At 37.1% G+C, this 20022-nt stretch overlaps 1 protein-coding gene across 1 annotated transcript in view; it reads left to right on the top strand.

Annotated features, from left to right (window-relative positions):
• Nucleotides 1-18840, top strand: part of XIRP2 (xin actin binding repeat containing 2) — a gene marked incomplete at both ends in the record, with an annotated part of 329668 nt that extends 310828 nt beyond the window's left edge. Inside the window, 5 exons of the mRNA XM_080689963.1 lie at nucleotides 2555-2641; nucleotides 3049-3121; nucleotides 4677-4810; nucleotides 5464-14809; nucleotides 18746-18840. Coding sequence (XP_080546089.1) covers nucleotides 2555-2641; nucleotides 3049-3121; nucleotides 4677-4810; nucleotides 5464-14809; nucleotides 18746-18840 — 9735 coding nt within the window. The remainder of the gene's footprint in view (nucleotides 1-2554; nucleotides 2642-3048; nucleotides 3122-4676; nucleotides 4811-5463; nucleotides 14810-18745) is intronic.
• Between the last annotated feature and the right edge of the window lie 1182 nt (nucleotides 18841-20022).

Below are 20022 nucleotides of genomic sequence, written 5' to 3'. Positions count from 1 at the left end.
CCAGAAAATGGTAAATTTTGAAATACACATCAAAAGTGTTTATTTACAGTTTTTTTCCTCCTCCAAATTTTTGCATTTATTTCTCTCAACACACAGATTCATATCATTTAATGTTCTCCTTCAATATGATAATTGGTGGAAGGCATCAGAAATTCAAATTTCTATGGGTACCCAGAAGGTTGTTGTTTTCAAATGCCAACTTGCTGTTAAATACTAAACTGTACGCCCCAACTAAAAAGGCCAGCTACTACCATGTCACAGCCAGATACTGTTATGTTGAAATATGAACCCAGTGTTGTCAGATCTTCAAGGTTTTCAAAAGCAGAGAGAAATATTGATTTTTATAGGCATGAACTAATCTGAAACTCTAAACTCACTGTCAAATAAAGCATGTCAGTAGGACACATCTAACATGTTTGCTTCTAGGCAAAGACATAATTCAATGAGAGTGATCATGGTGCCCCTCCATAAAGACCCTGGTTCTGGTCAGCTTCTCATTCTCCTTTGCCATTTCATAGTCTTTTTAATTAGTACTTCTTGTTTCTCAATGTGTGCAAAAGAAAGCCATAGATTTTTTTATATTATGTTCCTATAGGTAGAAATGTCTGTCACTCATGCAAAGAGATGTCGTTTGTACCTAATGTACTTTTTTTCTAGCTGCTGTCTTCAGTGATTATCATTGTTCTCTCTAGCAAGATGCTATTGATACTCAAAGAAAACTTGATAACGCAAGGCATCTGGTTATATGGAATTCTGATCCTTTGAACTTGAAAGAAAAAGGATTGCTTATTTTATACTCTTTCTTTTGAAAATAAAGTATTTTGTCCATTGTACTGTTCTTGGTTTCTAGACCACTTCTGATAAGTATAAGCTTGAATAAAAATTATTTATTAGAAGAACATTACTATTTTATTAATTCATTAATCCCTCATTCACTCATTATATAAACTCAGCACAAACTGTGTGTCAAGCATACTATTACATATTATTAAAATATGTAGATTACTAACTAGGGCTGAGAAACCATACTCTTTAGAAAAATCTTCAGCTTAAGAGATTTAGCCTAAAATTGAATGTATAGTCCCACATTTTGTCTTTAGTTCTTGTAGGACTTTTAGAAAATCTTTCAAATTTTTTTCTTATTTCTTCTTTTTAGATAACTGTAATAAAATCAGGTTATGCTATACATCTCTAAATAAAAGATTGATTCCTCTTTGGTAAATCAGATATTTAACCTTGTACCCCAAATACTAGCAAAAATAAAAAAGGACAAATCAAGATCTCATGAATTAATTTTATACTTATTTTTCTTTGAAGGATTAAGATTTGATAGTTAACTATTAACTCACTGTAAAATATTTCAGTAATTCTTTATGATTATTAATAAGAAAATACTTTTGCCCACTTGACTCTTCTTTGCTGACAAACAGCTTTTAAAATGAGATGTCAAAAATAGAAAATTTATTCAAATATATGTGTTCGTATACAGAGACAGTTGTCTATATCCTTATTATTTATGTTAGGGTTTTAGCTGCATGTCAAGTGCTTCATCGTATCAAATAAATAATATACTTGAATCAGAATAATATTCTGAAGTGAAAGCAAGGCTGAATCATCAATGTTATTAGGGGCTCTAAGTTTCCAGTTCAATCAGGGTCACCTGTCCTAACTTAGCCAAAATAAAAAGTAGCTACATATACAAAAATAGAAACTATAATAAGGTGTCCTATTTATATGTAGTTTTACTTAATGGCTATATTTTTTAATGTGTCATCACACTAAAAGGTCAAATTGAAGACAACAATGTCATTTTGAAACACAAAAATGTGGTTTGTATCCACAAAAAAAGTACATTTCTTTTTCATCAAGAATTTTCATTTGGGGATAAGGAGTCATCTTTCTCATATTGGGCATGAGATCCCTCACTAACATTTGTTGCTTTCTTCAGATAATAGGAAGGATTAAAGCCTCTGAAGATATTGGTGTAAAATTACTAAATTATTTTGCAAAGGAGAATTAAGATTGCAGATGAAGTAGAACTGCTAATTAACTGATTATACATTGTAATATTATACATGGGTATAATATTAGATGATCTACATTGATGCAATGTAATTAAAAAGGTCCTTCAAAGGGGAAGAGAGGATTAGACCAGTGGCAGCAAGAGAAGGTCTCAGCCTAATAAAAGAGGAGGCATAAGCCTAGCAAGGTGGGCAGCTTCTAGGAGCTGGAGAAGGCAAGAGAAAAGAATTTTCCCTAGAGCCTACAGAAAGAGATGCAGACCTCTGGACACCTGCTGACACCCAGTGAGACTCATGGAGGACTCCTGGACTACAGCAAATTAAAATAAATAATCATGTGATCTCATTATATAAGATTATATGGTTTTAAGCAGCTAAATGTGCAATACTTTGTTATAGCAGGTAAGCAAACTGAAGGAGTTCCTATTTTATTTCTCAGAATCATCTGTCACTGAAATTGCATTAATAAAGTAGTTAAACTTTTCAGGTTTCTCTTATAGCATTGTCTATTTGTTTGCTTATTTCTTTTTTAGGAGGTCATTCATAGCAGTAAGGAAATAAGAAGAAATGAACAAGAAGTTTCCAAAGCCCACGGAACTGATGTTCTCAAAACAGAAATGGTAACTACTTCAAAAAACAACATTTTCCAGTTCCCAGAACTGTGTAGAAGTTCTGACTTTGTTGTATACTTTTGCTTTTATTCATCTCTAGTATATGTGTATATATTTATTAATATTACTTTATATATTTCATGTATATATGCAACTATATATTTCCTACTTCTAATTTTGGAATTCTTTTAGAAATAAAATATGCATCCTAAAATATGATGTCACTTTAGGTATTGAATGAAATATGTTATAATTTAAATTTATGCATTAAAATAAATAATAGCATATTAACTAGCATCTCTGAACTATGTCCTGAAGTCATAGGGAGAAAATGACTATAAAATAAAGAATGTTATTTGTATTAATCAATGACTTCATAAAAGCACTTAATTTCTTAAAATGATTTTTAAACACAGGTCTCTCATCATGAAAAGCACACTGAGGAACTAAACCAGGCTTCTCAGTTTCATCAATGTGTTCAAGAAACAGGTACAAGACTGTTATTTTTGGCCCCAATGTACCTTTCTCCTGTTGGTGTGTCTGAATTTGAATGGAGTAATTCCAAAGCCCTCTTATTGCCACCATGTAACTTTAGTAACTATGACTCATGGTCCCAATGGGGGCAGGGTAGTGTTTCTACATATAATTAGATTTTGCCTGTGGTAATAGATGTAGTACGTTTCTAAAATAGTTCATTGCCCACTAACCTTATGATGCAGTTATCCCAAAGGCCAAAGGTGAAACCATAGCAACTTCTGAATTCTAGGACTTAGAGTAAAACTTGATGTTTATTAAGCTTTCTAATAATAGAATAATCTAGATCATATTAATTTAATAACAAATATAATCACTACTAAATCTAGTTCTCCAATCACAAATATGTTGTTGTGATTATATATGGATATTTTACTACCTTGAGAAGATGAAGGGAGCCTAGCATAATGGCACAGGCCCATAATCACAGTACTTGAAAGTACAAGGACAGCCTCAGTAACTTAGCAAGGCCCTCAGAAACTGGCTGACTGGGTGATGTGTGCATGTAAGTCTACACATTTTTTTTTATCCCACTATGATGTATGAATACATTGCACCAATAAAATAACAAAAGAGAATGGGGGAATGTAGCTCAGAATTAGAATACCCCAGGCTTCAATTTCTACTTAACAGGGAGAGAGAGAGAGAGAGAGAGACAGAGAGAGAGAGAGAGAGAGACAGACAGACAAACAGACAGACAGACAGAGACAGATAGGAAAGGAAAATTTAATCAGGTTGTGACTAAAACATTACCTGAGTGATTTGACTATATCTTTTATTTTTTTTTTGTGGTGTTGTAGATGGAACCCATGGGCATTCAACTTCCAAGTTACACCCCCAGCCCTATTTTTTATTCTTTATTTTGAAACAGGGTCTCACTGAGTTGCAAAGAGCCTCACGAATTAGCTGAGGTGAGGCTGTCCTCCAACTGTGATCCTCCTTTTTCAGCCTCACAAATGCTAGGATTACAAATGTATGCCACCACACCTGGATCTTTTTATAACTTTTTATTGTTGCAGTGTTGTTATACATCTTCATGGGGTACAATATGGTAGAGACATATATGTACACACGCTCATTTACCCCTTCTCCAATTTCCACCTCATTGCCTTTCTCCTTGCTACTTCTCATGTGTGGCTTAGTAACTGAAATTGTTACATTTATGAATGTATGTCTATATCTTTACTGGAATGTTTTTGCTAACAAAATTGGCCTCTGCTTTTCTTTTTACAGTTTTATAGCTTGTATTATTTGTTTCCTGAGCAAAAAAAAAAATAGAACATGCTTATGAAACTCTGAAATTTTTTTCCTTGAGGAGATAACTACCATCATTTTCCTTCCTGTATTTAATGCTACATTATGTAAAGAAATAATGCCATATGCATAAATGTGTCCTACAAAGCTTTTTGTTTGACTTGTATTCTAAGAAGTTTCCCATATCATCTTAATTTCTTCTCAAACATCATTTTATTAATTACATAATATATCTGGTATTCTCTCCTGTCCATAGTTATTGATACACCTGAGGATGAAGAGATTCCTAAGTTTTCAACCAAGTTTTTAAAAGAGCAGTTTGAAAAGTCTGCTCAAGAAAAGGTCATTTATTCTGACAAAGAGATAGTAACCCCAACCAAGCAAATTAAGGTAAGTAATTTATCTACATTGAAACATACTAAATGTAAATTCAGACTCAAAGGCATAATATTAGCAAGTTGTTGGATATCTGAGATGGTTTTTTCACCAAAGAAAATCTTGAACTAGCTCTTATTCTATTTTCAAGAGGAGATTGTGGGTCTGAGAAAATAAATAGAGTAAAAACTTTTCTCACTATAGCAAATGAAAGAAAAATCATGTATGCTATAAAGTCTGTAACTAATAGTTGATAAAATAATTAGGTCAATTTCAAATGCCAACTGCCTATTCGGTTCTGTTTAAAATTCCACAGAAAATAAACAATCCTCAAAGTATTGCCAAGAATTATACTGTTTTTCTGTAGATCACGCTGTATGGCACATAAGTATGGGGTACATCAAGAGATGTGTAAATATTAATAAAATACTTGCATCATCAATGCATTGAATGGGGACTATAACCTTACAAGTAACATATATTATAGGAGAGATAATGATATATATTGAATTTTCTTGCTATGGAGGTCTTTAAGTAGAGTGTATCACCTGTTTTTCTAGTGAAGATGGTACAGCCGAGTCCTGGCTATGGACAGGTAGAGGGCGCCACCTAGGAAGCCTGCACCAGGATACTCATCTTTATAAGCTTTGATTTTCTCTCCCCTAAAGATGGAAAGTGAATCTGAAGAAATGATGAGGCCATCATCGGTTGTGGGTACCTCCTCCTCTTCTTACACTTCAACTAGCCAGAGGAAGGAAACTTCAGCTTTGAGATATAGTGATCAAAGTATCAACTCCTCAACTCTGGCACAAATAAATGCCACTCCTTCAGAAAATAATGAAGAATTTCCACCTCCGCCACCTGACCAAACTCCAATAGATGTGACAGCATTTTCCCAGTCCCCTGAATTCCCCAGCCCTCCTAGAAAGCTACCAATCCCCAAGGATGTATATTTCAAGCAAAGAAATCTGTATGAATTGAACCGTTTATATAAACACATCCATCCAGAGTTAAGAAAAAACTTAGAAAAACACTATATCACTGAAGTTTCTGAGATTGTTTCCAGTCAAGTGAGCTCTGGGAGCTCAGCATCAGCGGATGTGCAGCAAGCTCTACATGTTTTTGAAAATACAAACGATAGTTCTCAAAAAGACCTAAGCGCAGAGAGAGAATGCTTGGAATGGGACGAGATTCTGAAAGGGGAAGTGCAGTCCATGAGATGGATCTTTGAAAATCAGCCATTAGATTCTATCAACCATGGCTCTTCAAATGAAGGTGACACTTCTAAGGGCATTGCTGATCAAGAAATCATGGCTGGAGGTGATGTGAAGTACACTACATGGATGTTTGAAACCCAACCCATAGATGCACTGGCGTTTCATTCTTCTGTCACTGAAGAAAATGCTGAGAAAATGCCTGAGCTAGCCAGGGGCGATGTGCGCACAGCCCGGTGGATGTTTGAAACAAGGCCATTAGACTCAATGAATCAAATGCATCAAAGTCAAGAGGAATCAACACTCACTGCTAGTAAGGACATAACTGGGGGAAATGTCAAGGCTGTGAGATACATGTTTGAAACTCAACATCTGGATCAACTCGGACAGCTTCATTCAGTGGATGAGGTGAACTTACTGCAACTCAGGTCTGAGCTGAAAGAAATTAAGGGAAATGTTAAAAGAAGTATAAAATGTTTTGAAACTCAACCACTATATGTTATTAGGGATGGTTCAGGTCAAATGCTAGAAATTAAAACTGTTCACAGAGAAGATGTTGAAAGGGGAGATGTCAGAACAGCACGTTGGATGTTTGAAACACAGCCCTTAGACATAATTAATAAGGACATTACAGAAATTAAAGTTATCCGAGGAATATCCATGGAAGAAAACGTTAAAGGTGGAGTGAGTAGGGCGAAATGGTTATTTGAAACCCAACCTTTGGAAAAAATCAAAGAAGAGTCAGAAGAGGTCATCATTGAAAAGGAAGCAATAATAGGTACAGATGTCTCCAAAAAGTGTTGGATGTTTGAAACACAGCCATTAAGCATTCTGAAAGAAGTCCCTGATGCAGACCTTGTATCACCTGAAGAGATAATAGGGGGTGATGTACAAACCACCAAGCATCTATTTGAAACACTGCCAATAGAGGCTTTGAAAGACAGCCCTGATGTAGGAAAGCTTAAAAAAATCACTGCCTCTGATGAAGAAAAAGGTGATGTTAGGCACCAGAAATGGATTTTTGAAACTCAACCTCTGGAAGAGATAAGAGAAGATAAAAAAGAGTACACAAGAACAGTGAAACTTGAAGAAGTTGACAGGGGAGATGTCCAGAATTACACACACATCTTTGAATCAAACAATCTAATTAAATTTGATGCATCACATAAAATAGAAGTGGAAGGAGTCACAAGAGGTGTCGTGGAGTTCAATAAATCTCTCTTTGAGACAACGCCACTGTATGCCATTCAAGATCACCTTGGAAAATACCACCAAGTAAAGACAGTCCAGCAAGAAGAAATCCTAAGAGGTGATGTAAGAAGTTATAGATGGCTTTTTGAAACAAGGCCCATTGACCAGTTTGATGAAAGCCTTCATAAATTTCAGATTATTAGAGGAATATCTTCCCAAGAAATACAAACTGGAAATGTAAAATCTGCTATATGGTTGTTTGAGACCCAGCCCCTTGATTCAATTAAATATTTCAATAATGTGGAAGACACAGAAAGTAAAACAGAACAAGCTACAGATATTGTTAAAGGGGATGTCAAAACCTGTAAATGGTTATTTGAAACTCAGCCAATGGAGACTCTTTATGAAAAAGCTTCATTAATGACTGGCAGTGAAGAAATTCACAGGGGGGATGTCAAGACCTGTACATGGCTCTTTGAAACTCAGCCACTTGATACCATAAAAGATGACTCTGAAACAACAGTCAAACTGCAAACTGTAAAACAGGAGGAGATCCAAGGTGGGGATGTTCGTTCAGCCTGTTTTCTTTTCGAGACAGAAAATTTGGACAACATAAAAGGAGAGGAAGGGAAGGAAACCAAGCCTGTAGAAATGGATATCCAATCTGGGGATGTTTCCAGCATGAGATATAAATTTGAAAATCAGTCCTTAGATTCAATAAATTCCAGTTCTGAGGAAGTTTTGAAAAGGATCATATCCTTAAAAACTGAAGATATTCAGAAAGGCAATGTGTTAAATTGTAGGTGGCTCTTTGAAAACCAACCAATTGATATGATAAAAGAAAAACAAAACGGCAATGGATCTGTTAAAACAGTGACAGACATACAAGGTGGGGATGTACGAAAGGGGTGCTTTATCTTTGAGACTTTTTCTTTAGATGAAATTAAAGAATCTGACCATATCAGCGCGAAAATAACAAATTCTGAGGAAGTAATGAAGGGTGACGTAAAAAGCTACAGAATGCTCTTTGAAACCCAGCCACTCTATGCAATTCAAGATCGAGAAGGGTATTATCATGAAGTGACAACACTTAAAAAAGAAGAGGTAATTCATGGAGATGTACGAGGAACAAGGTGGCTTTTTGAAACAAAACCACTAGATGCGATTAATGAATTACAAACCGTGTATGTCATTAAATCTGTCACACAGGAAGATATTCAGAAGGGTGATGTTAGCTCTGTCCGATATAGATTTGAAACCCAGCCCCTGGATCAGATTTCAGAAGAATCACATAATATTGTGTCCACTGTGGACCATGTACAAGGTGGTAATGTGAAGACAAGCAGACAATTTTTTGAGTCTGAAAATTCTGATAAGAGTAATTACATAAGAACAGTAAGTGTGAATGAAATACAAAAGGGCAATGTTAAAACTTCTACTTGGCTCTTTGAAACTCACACTATAGATGAGCTAAGGGGAGAAGGTTCTGAATATGAAAATATCAAGACAGTAACCCAGGAAGATGTGCAAAAAGGTGATGTTAAGCAGGCAGTATGGCTGTTTGAAAATCAAACTTTGGATTCTATTAAGGAAGCAGATGAAAGCCTTACAAAAATGGCCAAGGAAGAACTCCCTCTTTCTGATGTCAAAACAACTACGTGGCTCTTTGAAACAACACCTATGCATGAATTTAATGAGAATAGAGTAGAAAAGGTAGAAATCATTGGCAAAAGCATTAAAAAAACATTAGAAGATCTCTACTCACAAAAAGTTATTGCAGCTCCTGGAATTATCATTGAAGCTGATGAAGTTGGGGATGTCCGAATGGCAAAATACATGCTACTGAACCAAGAGTCTCCTGAGATTCAAAAAGAAGAAGTTATCAGGGCTGATTTCAGAAATATCATGATGAACTTACTTTCTAAAAGAGACTGTACAAAGAAAGAGATTTGGGTTAGTGATGAGGAGAAGGGAAATGTTAATTTCACTAAAACTCAGCTATTAAACAGATCCACTGATTTTCATGCTGAGAAGGAAGAGATAGTGAGGGGTGATATACAACAAGCAATAAAGAACCTGTTCTCAGAGGAGAGATCTGCAAAGAAAGGCATTGTAATTCAGGAAGATGAAAGAGGGGATATTAACATGACTATTTATTGTCTTCTTCATGAAAATGCTGGGGACACAATTGAGCGGGAAGAAGTCATAAAGGGTGATGTAAGACGCACCATTCATGATCTGTTGTCTTCCGCATCAAACAGTAAAATATCCGAAAGAGCTAAAATTGATGCCTCCGAGAGGGGAAATGTTCAATTTTTCACAACATGCATAGAAACGGGAGCTTTGGATTATCTCAAGCAACTGCAGACAGAGTCAAATGAAACACTAGCAGCTGAGAAACAAGAAGAAGAAATAATTGGTGGTGATGTTGAAGGTACAAAACTGTTACTACAGAAGAGGCAGTCTCAGGTTGAACGTACTATTAGTGAAAGGGACATCATCCCAGGAGATGTGTATAATACAGTTAAAATATTTATGACAGAGCCTCCAAGTACATCTCATAAGATGCCCAAAAAAGAAATTGTAAAAGGTGACTTGAAATCAACACTAAATTCCCTCAGCCAGGCCATAACTCAAAAAACAGAGGCTAAAACAGAAGAGATGATAAAAGGTGACATGCTGGCCACACTCAAGTCACTTAAGGAGTCAACCCACAGGTGGGAAGAATCTCAACAGCCTGATAGCATTCCTGGTGATTTAGAGCAAACTATCAAATGTCTTGAAAAGGCTACAAATACAAGAACAGAAATCCTGAAAAAGGAGCTTATTCGGGACGACCTTGAAATTTCATTAAGGCATTTGAGAGAAGCACAAAGAGGTTTCAAAGAAGTAGGCAAAGAGGGTATAATTAAGAAAAATATCCAAGATGTGATGGTAGAATCCTCAAAAGGGCAGAAAGCAGAGGTGGCTATCCAGAGGGACAAAAGCAGTGTTCTGCAGCCAAAGCCAGGACCGTTTGAACCGGTGACCAGCAAGCAGGTGAAGGAAAACTCTCCAGGTCAAACTACAGGCAAATCTCCTGGGACCTTAATAGAAGAAAGAGCTGAGGTTCATCTTCCAAAGGCCCCAAAAGGCACTGTAAAAATCGTCATAGATCGTGAACAAAACAATGATGCTCTTGAGAAAAGCCTCAGAAAGCTGTCTGATTCACACCACAAAACTATGAAAAATGTGTTGGAAATGGATGACAGGATGGGTGTGCAGACCAGAACCAATAAATCAGGGCAGCTTAGTGATGAACATATGAGCAGACCATCAGCTTCAACTGTGTCAGTGCAGGAAAGCCTAAGCACCAAGGAAACAGAGACGATGAGAAGGCTGAAGAAGAATGATGTCTTTAGCTCCACCCAGTCTGTTAATAAAACACTTGGACAGCAACAGACTCAAGCCTGCACACTTAGAAGTGATCACCAGAAGACTGAGGCTCTCCATGTAAAGAATCCTAAAAATACCCCAAACAAAATACCAGCAGACACACAAAGACCTACACCCAGTTCTACCCAGTATTCAGTCAACATGCCAGTCAAAGAAATGCATGAAGTTACAAAAGACTTCCAGAAGCAAACTCTGTTCCAGCAAGAAATGCAACATTCTAGTAAGAATATAAAAACAAATAGCATAAACCTTCACCATGTGCCTGTAGGTGAAGACATATTCAATATAAGAGAAGTGAAATTCTCAGGGGAAAGCCACCACAAATCCAAGGCGGCTGACAAAAAGCAGAAAACTGATGTTCCTCTGGATAGCCAGGATTTTCTAATGAAGACAAATACATCCAAAGACTTAAAAATGGCAATGGAAAGGTCCTTTAATCCTGTAAACTTTAATCCTGAGAATAATGTAAAAGAAAGTGAGTGCTCCCTTCCACCTCCATCTCCACCTCCTCCTCCACCTTCTAATGGATCATCTGAAATTGAATTTCCTCTCCCTCCTCCGCCTCCTGCAATGCTGTTACCTGAAAAAAATGATTCTCCTCCCTCATCATCCATAGAGAAGATAAGAGCTGAATTTGAAAGCTTCCCAGGCCTCCCTCTTCCTCCACCACCAGTAGATGAGAAATCTGAAAGGGAAGGTCTATCAATGTTCCTACAGCCTCCCCCTCCTCCAACCCCATTGCAAAAACTAGCACATCTTCCTTCATCCTCTGTTCCAGAAAAGCACAGTGAAGCACTCATGCAACAACATTCCCCCAAAGAAGCCTCAAGTTTTCAGCAAACTTATTCTCAATCTAAAACCAAAATAGGAAAGTCACCGCCTCCCACACTCCCAAAACCCAAATTTTTCAAGAGAATTGAAGATAAAAAGAATCATCTTTTCCCAACAGTTGAATCGGGAAGTTCTCTGTCAGATCTAGAATATCAAACTACCCCATTAAATTATCAGAAAAGAGAAACCATGGCAACTAGCTATGATCACACAGAGATAAGGCAGAATACACTCAAAAAGAGTCTCGAAGAAAGAAAACAACTCTCACTTGACTCTGTAAATTCTCTCTCACAGAAAGTTCCAGGAACCTCAGCACTCAAGGGAAAACAGACAGCACCCCTTATCAAATCCCACTCATTTCCTGAAAGCACAGGCCAACAAAGTCCAAAACCATATATGAGAAAATTTAAGACACCACTAATGATCGCTGAAGAAAAATACAGACAACAAAGAAAAGAGCTTGAAAAACTGAGACAGGAAACTTCTTCCTACAACACTGTCAAGGCAGAAAGCCAGAGTCAAAACACAACAGAGTTGGAAAAGGTATCACTATTACAGAAAACTAATGGGGAGGTCCCCCTGTCCAGAATGGATTCAGAGTTCAGTGTGGCCCAGCCCACACCAGACTCCCAACAAAATGCTCAAGTTCAAAATGTGAGTTCTGACAGCCAACTCTCCATGCCATCAGCAGTGACAGTATCCACCAAGAGGCTCCAGCCGGTTCAAGCAACCTCAAAAGACAAAACTAACAAGAGCAGGGAAGTTTTACAGAGCTCCAGGGGCGTTATACAATCTAAATCAGCTTGTGAAATTAACCAGAGTCAGGAAGAATACAGTACACACCAGACACAACAGAAGTGCCTGGAGCAGTTGCACTTGCCCCAAAGCAAACCAGTTTCCCCAAGTTTCAAAGTTAAAAGCATCAAGCTTCCTAGTCTAGATCATCGTGTGCAGAATGAAACAGACCACAGCTATGAAAATCACATAAAGCAATCTGAAGTTGATGTTGAAACTGTTGCCAAACAACAGTATCAGGAAACCCAGGAAACCCAAACAAGCACAAAATATTGTGATAAGCGATCTGTGGCTGGAAAACATTACCAATTACCTAAGAAGGAGAAAAGAGTGACCATACAAGTTCCCACAGAGTCAGCAGAGAAGAGCCATCAAAGCACATCCAAGATGGTCACTGAGAAGCAAAAAGAATTTAAGGAATCTGAGAGAAGGAGGATTCTAGGGGGTGAAGAAAAAAGTCAGAGATCGTCAGTGATTGGTACAGAAGAAGAAAGATTAGTAGTTGAAAGAAAACAAGAAAATGTGATGAATAAGTCAGCGCCAACGGTATCCAAACAGAAGATCATCGATGCTCATCTTCATTCACAAACTCAGAATTTTCAGCAAACACAAATACAGACTTCTGAAAGTATAGCTGAACATAAAAGTGTGTGCCAGCCATATAATGCCCTGCAGGATAAAACGTGTCTCAGAGAGGAGGTTGTACAACAGAAGCAAGTCTCCTCTCCTCCTAAAGATTCCAAGCAAGATATTACATGGAACAAATCTTCATTTTTCTCCATGAAAGAATCCCAGCAGGATGATGAAAAATGTGCTGTAAATATATTGGAATTCTTGAGAAAACGTGAGGAACTACAACAGATTTTGTCTCGAATAAAACAGTTTGAAGCAGAGCCGAATAAAAATGGCCTTAAAACATTTCAGACACTCTTAAATATTATTCCAGTGTGGCTAATAAGTGAAGAAAAAAGGGAATATGGAGTCTGCATTGCTATGGACAATAATTTAGAAAAAGTCAAAGAAGAAATAACATATATAAAAACTCAAGCAGAAAATATGCTTGTGCACTGCGAAAAGGTAATTCAAACAGCCACGATAACCTCCAAAAAAGAAATGCAGGAAAACAAGCTTACTAATCTCAAGGAAATATCATCAAATGTGTCTAATATTAATGTCAGCTTTAAAAACAACATTGAACAGAAAGAAAATAAAATCATGGAAGAAAAAATAGTGCACCACCAAGAAGCAACTCATCAGGAAGCCACTACAAAATCTCATGCAAAAACTCATCAGAAAATTAAGCTAGATGATAGCAAGACTTCTCCTCTCTCTCTAAAAACTCGCCCACCATCACCTACTTTTATAACAATTGAATCTACTGCTCGCCGAAAAGAAACTTCTACTAAGGATGAGCTTTCTCAGTCCCCTAAAAAGGACAGTTGCATAGAATCCCCACCAAGAAGACCCATGACACAAACCTCTAGAATTCATAAAGCAAACACCTCCCCTTCTCCACCCAGAAGTCGTTCTGAACAACTTGTCAAGCTCAAAGACACCACTGCAAAATTATCCAAAGGGGCCGTCTCATGTCCATCAGTCACCCCAGTGGTTCCAATCGTAGAGAAGAGGTCTGAAATCATCATGTCTCCGGCAACACTTCGCCGTCAAATTAAGATTGAAAGTCGTGGTGGGGACTCTCCGCCCACAATCACCATACCTGTTCATGTCAATCATGTTGGTAGTGGCTCCTTCAGAGAATCCATGGAAGCACAAGAGGAAGTCAGGAAAGTAGAAAAGAGGGCGACATATGTCCATAAAGATGGCGTTGATTCCATTAACGGCATAATCCCTGACAGTGAAAGTTATGATGCAGTCAAAATCATCCGCAAGGTAGAAGTGCCTCGCCTGTCAGAACACACGCAGAGATATGAAGCAGCCAATCGAAGTGTTCAAATGGCTGAAAATTTGGTGAATGACCGTGAAAATGAAATAAACAGATGGTTCAGGGAGTTTGGAGATGAGCCAGTTTTTGGAAACAAGTCAGATAGAAGAATCCATACAAATGGAGAAGCAAACCATAACATTAAACAAGAAAGTCATACATTTTGTAAGGAAGAATTTGGATTAAAATCTGTAGAGAACACTCATTTTACAGGCTTTCCTTACAAACATCCTAGGGAGCCCCAAGAGAAAATCCCCACTAAACAGCCCGGGACAGGCTTTGAAACAAGATCTGTAAGTGAACACTTCTCAGGCCTGGATGCATTTGAGAGTCAAGCTGTTGGGTCAAAGGTGGCCGCCTCCTCAACCCGTAGCTCAGATGCAGGCAAATCTGGTTTTGACTTCAAGCATGCCCCGCCAACCTATGAAGATGTTATTGCTGGCCATATTTTGGATATTTCTGACTCACCTCAAGAACTCAGGAGGAATTTTCAGCAGGCATGGCAGGAGAGCGAAAGAGTTTTTCAAAGCCTGGGCTATGTGGCCTCAGATGCTTCTGCAACTGAGATGAGAACCAGGTTCCAGAAAGAATCTACATTTACAAATGGTAAATTAACTTGAAACTTGTGAAAGAAGATTAACCTATTTAACAAACAGCTCATGTTGCAAAGCCCAGATGACTTACAGTTGAAAGAGTGTGTGGAAATAACCAAATAATATAATTTGAAACTAACAGCTTCCCTTGCATGCTTATGCCTTCCTTACTATGCTTGCTTGTTTACTGCTTTTTCTTTACAAAATTATCTAGTGTGATCCACCCATATTGCATGGGAATAACAAATACTATAATATAGATTATTGAATCCTGTATTTGTTAAGATAAATAAGACTTTACATAAAGCAGCAGATACAATAACAGTCATTGTGATAGTATTTGTAAACATATAATTATATTTCTTATTTATAAAATAGCATAATATTAATATTTCTTATTAAAAATATTTCATTTAATAGTTTTAGATGATACTAGAAAATATCCTTTGGCCAATGTTGATATATTTTTAACTGCATACTTAAATGTTCTCTACATTAAATCCAGTATAGCCTAGTAATTTTCCAAAAAAGGTTATACTCTTTACATGCACTTTAAGGCTTTTTATCAATCTATATATCTGATAAAAGACTGAGTTGGAATTAGACATTTTTATATAGGTAATTATTGTCATTATGGTGAATAGTTAGCTTTCTCCAATACCATATTTTTTCTATAATTGATTTTTTTACCAATATGACCCTCAATGACAGCCCAATTGACCCCATGCACAGATAAGCACAAATAATATCTTTAAAATTGATTATATTCGGAAGGAGAGAGATTTAAAGCATATGAACTTAGTATATGCTTTTTTACATCAAATAACAGCTCATTTCATTACATTTCCCCTACTTTTTACAATTAATGAGGCTTCATGATAAAAGGATTTGACATAATGAATATATATCATTAGTCCACTCTTTTAGACAGATAAAAAGAAATAACATACTTAAAAATAAAAACTGTTGAAACTAATAATTATTCCTCCCTCATATTTGCAACATATGTGTCTGGTTCATCAGGTTAATATGGCTTCGTAATGTACTTGCTTCTGGCATAATTAAGAAAAGCTGTCTATTTAATTTTAAATGCTCAGTTTCTGTTAAAATAATCCAAACTCACCGGGAATTATGACCCACGCTTGTAATCCCAGCATTCAGGAGGCTGAGACAGGAGGATTGCAGTTCCTGGACTGCCTCAGCTACTTAGTGAGGCCCTTTGCAACTCATTGAGACCCTGTTTCAAATTAAATAATAAAAAAAAATAGGGCTTGGGGTGTAGCTCAAAGGTAGAATGCCCCCAGGTTCAATCCCCAGTACTGAAGAAAGAAAAAGAAAAAAAAAGATAATACAAACTCAGCAAATATTTTTTAAAATGGCATTAAATATGTAAATGTGTCCGTACTAAAATCAAGTAAGCAATGGAGTCCCCTTCCTAGCCCAGATTGAACATTTAGGTGCTAAAAGGCTTTTTATTTGTATTTTTTTTATAAAGGAGCTTGAGAATATGTGTTCTTATAAGAAAGCCTAGTTTTTCTGATAGGATTGGGAGTCAAAAGCAATTATTGAGTGGAAAATTTGTGTCAGTATTGAACCTCTATACAAACACTGGTTAGTAATGTAATCACAATTACTTATAAGGATTAACATCCCTATGGAGCAGCAGAAAATTATTGTGGAGATTAAGAAAAGGAAATCTATGAATAGCAGATATGAAAACCAAGAAGCTTTAAAATCTAAAAACATTTAGGTTAAGAACAAGTATCCCTGAACGCTTCAATGTTTTCAAGAGTCTTACTGCATTACAGTTAAGAGCTGGTATCAGTCAATCCCAAATTGTTAAAAAATATTCAATCAAATCTGTACAATTCTTTGGCTTAAAATATACATGTACCTTAGAAAGAGCCATTAAGAATGCTTTTAAAAATAAAAACTTTGAGCTAAGCATAGTGATACATGCCTGTAATCCCAGTATATAAGAGGCTAAGATAGGAGGATTTCAGATTTTAGGACAGTGCACAATAACTTAGCCAGACCCTATTTCAAAATAAAAAATAAGGCCGGATATGGTGGCACTCGCTTGTAATCCCCATGCTTGGGAGGCAGAGACAGGAGGATCACACAGGTTCAGAGCCAGCTGCGCTGGCTTAAGAGACCCTGTTTCCAAATTTTAAAAAAGTCTAAAAATGGGTCTGGGCGTTTAGCCCGGAAATAGAAGGGTTCCCAGGAAATCCAGTACCAACAAAAATAAAACTAAAAAAAAATTAAAAATTAAAAATAAGAAGGGATGAAGGTATAGCTCATTGGTAGAACACCCCCAGATTCAATCCCTAATATGGCAATAAATAAAATAACTTTGGAATAAATTAGGAATAGATTTTTATATGGTAGAGTGCAAGCTGGGGATTGTGGCAGATGCTTGTTATCCCATGCTGGGATCCAGCCCTAGCAGGAGTCGGGGGTCCGCAAACAGTGGGATGAGGAGTCTGTGGAATACAGCAGAGAAACAGCACACAGATGCAATGAGAGTGAAGTTGCTCACTTTATTTTTTTATTTTGGCAAGAATTTATACTTTTTCTTTTTGGCTACATTTTACTCTTACAATTTTTTTTCTCAGAATTAATATAGCGGTAAATATACAAAGAACCAATACATCAAGGCAAGGTGGCAGACAGCCAGTTTCTTTCTTTTTAAGGGAACATTTTCTCTTACAAACAACCAAGGAAAAGATCAGAAGTTTATTATTAACTACTAATGCAATCTCATAACTATATTTTATAATAAGCATTAAGTTGTCTGATTGATGTAGATCATTGTTTTTTAGTTAATAGGCACTGCTGAGGAGAGGAACGTTTCCCATGTCCCAAGGCTGTGTGTGCCTGGCTACCCATCTATTCTGCTACTGTCCACATACCCAGTATACGACCAAGGGGGTAGGGTTACTGGGTGGTCAGTAGGCACTCTACTATAGCCTACCTCTGATTACATATGCTGGCCCTCCCAGAACTCATGACGGTGGGAACAACTCGTCTTGGCTCTGTTTAAGGTTATTTTGTTAATATTTGCTTGGGAAAAGCCTGGGGAGGATCAGTTGCCTTTAAGGTTTGTTTTGATTGTAATTGTCTGAGTATAGAATTTTTTTTTAGGTTGGTCACTTGGAATTTCAAGTGCAACCCATACATAAATGTTAAAGCTTCAGGGGGTAAATCTTGAATTAATTTAGACAATTTGGCGCCACTAATAACATAAATCTCAAGTACCTTTTTGATGACAAGGCCAATTTCAAAAAATCCCAAAATACCCATGTCTAATACTGTTCCCCAGAAGGAGATGCTGTGCGCCCGTCCCTGGGAATGTCTGCTGTGCAGCATTTCTGCTAAAACGAGCCTTGCTCAGTTTTAGACTGGGAAGAAGGTGCGGCAATCCCAGCATTTGGGAGGCTGAGACAGGAGGATCACAGGTTCAAGGCCAACCTCAGCTACTTAGTGAGGCCCTCTGCAACTTAGTGAGACCCTGTTTCAAAACATAAAATAGAAATAGGGCTGGAAGTGAAGTTTGCAGGTAGAATGCCTCTGAGTTCAATCCCCAGTACTGCCAAAAAAGTTCAATTAGCTAGAATAAGTCTTCTTTCAGTTCCCATAGCTGAGTTTACTATTACTATTTAACAAATTAAAGTGGATGGATGTATTTTACTTTTATATATTTTTTAAATAATAAAAGTCAATTTACACAGTATATAAAGAGTAGAAACATTAGAGTAACACTGACCATCATAGAAGAGCCTAGAACCTAATGGTAATATAGACTATGCACAGGAAAGTAGCATAGAGACCAGAGTCCTACAGATGTCCACATCGACCGCATGGCTAGTCAATATGTCATTTGTTTCGTTATGTTTCTAAAATTGACTGGAGATAATGTTAAGTCTTTGCAAATTTTTATTTTCAGAAGCTGCTCCTCCAAGACCAGGAAACATGTACACTTTGTCAAAAGACAGTGTATCCAATGGAGTGCCTAGTGGCAGACAAACAGAGCTTTCATAAGTCCTGCTTCCGATGCCACCACTGCAACAGTAAACTGAGGTAAGATGCTCCGTGGCCTGTGGCCTGCAGTGCGCACATAACACCACGTGTCTAGGAAGAGGCGGGCTTCTCCAGGTCTTGCTGCTGCCATTGGTTAACAACCACACGAGAACGTGAGATGCGTTCTGTAATGTATTGCTCAGGTTGGCGGCTGTCACCTTTTTCCTTCTGGAATTTTGCCTTCCTAATCAAATTCAAAAGGGACACTTTTATTCAGACACAAAAATCACATGGATAAGAAAAATCAAGAGTTACAAGTGGGACTTTTTTAAGTGAGCACATTAAAGTTTAGACTCTGTATCAGCAGTCAGTAAGTGCTATAAATGGGCAGGTAGTAAATATTTCCATCTTTGCAGATCATTCTGTTTCCAAGGAAAGTTTCCATTAGAGGGTAGAACAGCCGCTGAGAGCTGAGAAATGAGTGTGGCTCTCAATGTATGGGGCTGGCTATGTTCCAATAAAATTCCAACATCAAAATACATGGTGGGTTAGAGTTTTCCTGTTTCAGCTAAACTGCTTAAGTTTAGAAAACGTAATTAAATGTAATTTAGAATAATATCAGTGACAGCTGAGATGAAAACTGTTTGTTCTCTATAGCAATAGAAACACCCTATCAACATAGTTACAAATGTACTGATTTTTCAAAACTCTTGAAGTAAATGCATTTAAATGTGTGATATATGGTCTGACCATAGTTTGAGATGCTGAGATGGACTTTATTTCACTGAATCTAACGTGCATCTCTCAGATCCTTGGTTTCCTGACTTTAATTGACATTGTCAAGCATCCTTCACCATAACACTCTTTCTCTTGGTTTCTATAAAAACACAGTATAATAGTTTTCCCTTATCTTCTGGGTGTTCCTTTTCGGTCACTTATGTAACTCCTTTTCTGTCAACGAACAAGATATAGGAGTTCTTCATAATTCTGGTATGGGAATTTATTGTTTTTTTTTTTACTATTTCTATTATTTCTGATAAATCACATAAATTTATGACTTAGTTTTTTGTCTATGTGATAATGGTTCTGAAATCTGTGTCACAAGCCCATATCTGTCCTCTGCCCATCGGACACTTCTATCTCAATGACGAGCATAGTTCTCCAACAAAATTTTTCCAAAATAACAGTAAACTTAGCATTTGG

Source organism: Muscardinus avellanarius, assembly GCF_963383645.1.
Source record: "Muscardinus avellanarius genome assembly, chromosome: 2".
NCBI classification, from domain to species: domain Eukaryota; kingdom Metazoa; phylum Chordata; class Mammalia; order Rodentia; family Gliridae; genus Muscardinus; species Muscardinus avellanarius.
The sequence above is the reverse complement of the archived record's forward strand: the minus strand, read 5'-3'. Positions and strand labels throughout refer to the sequence as shown.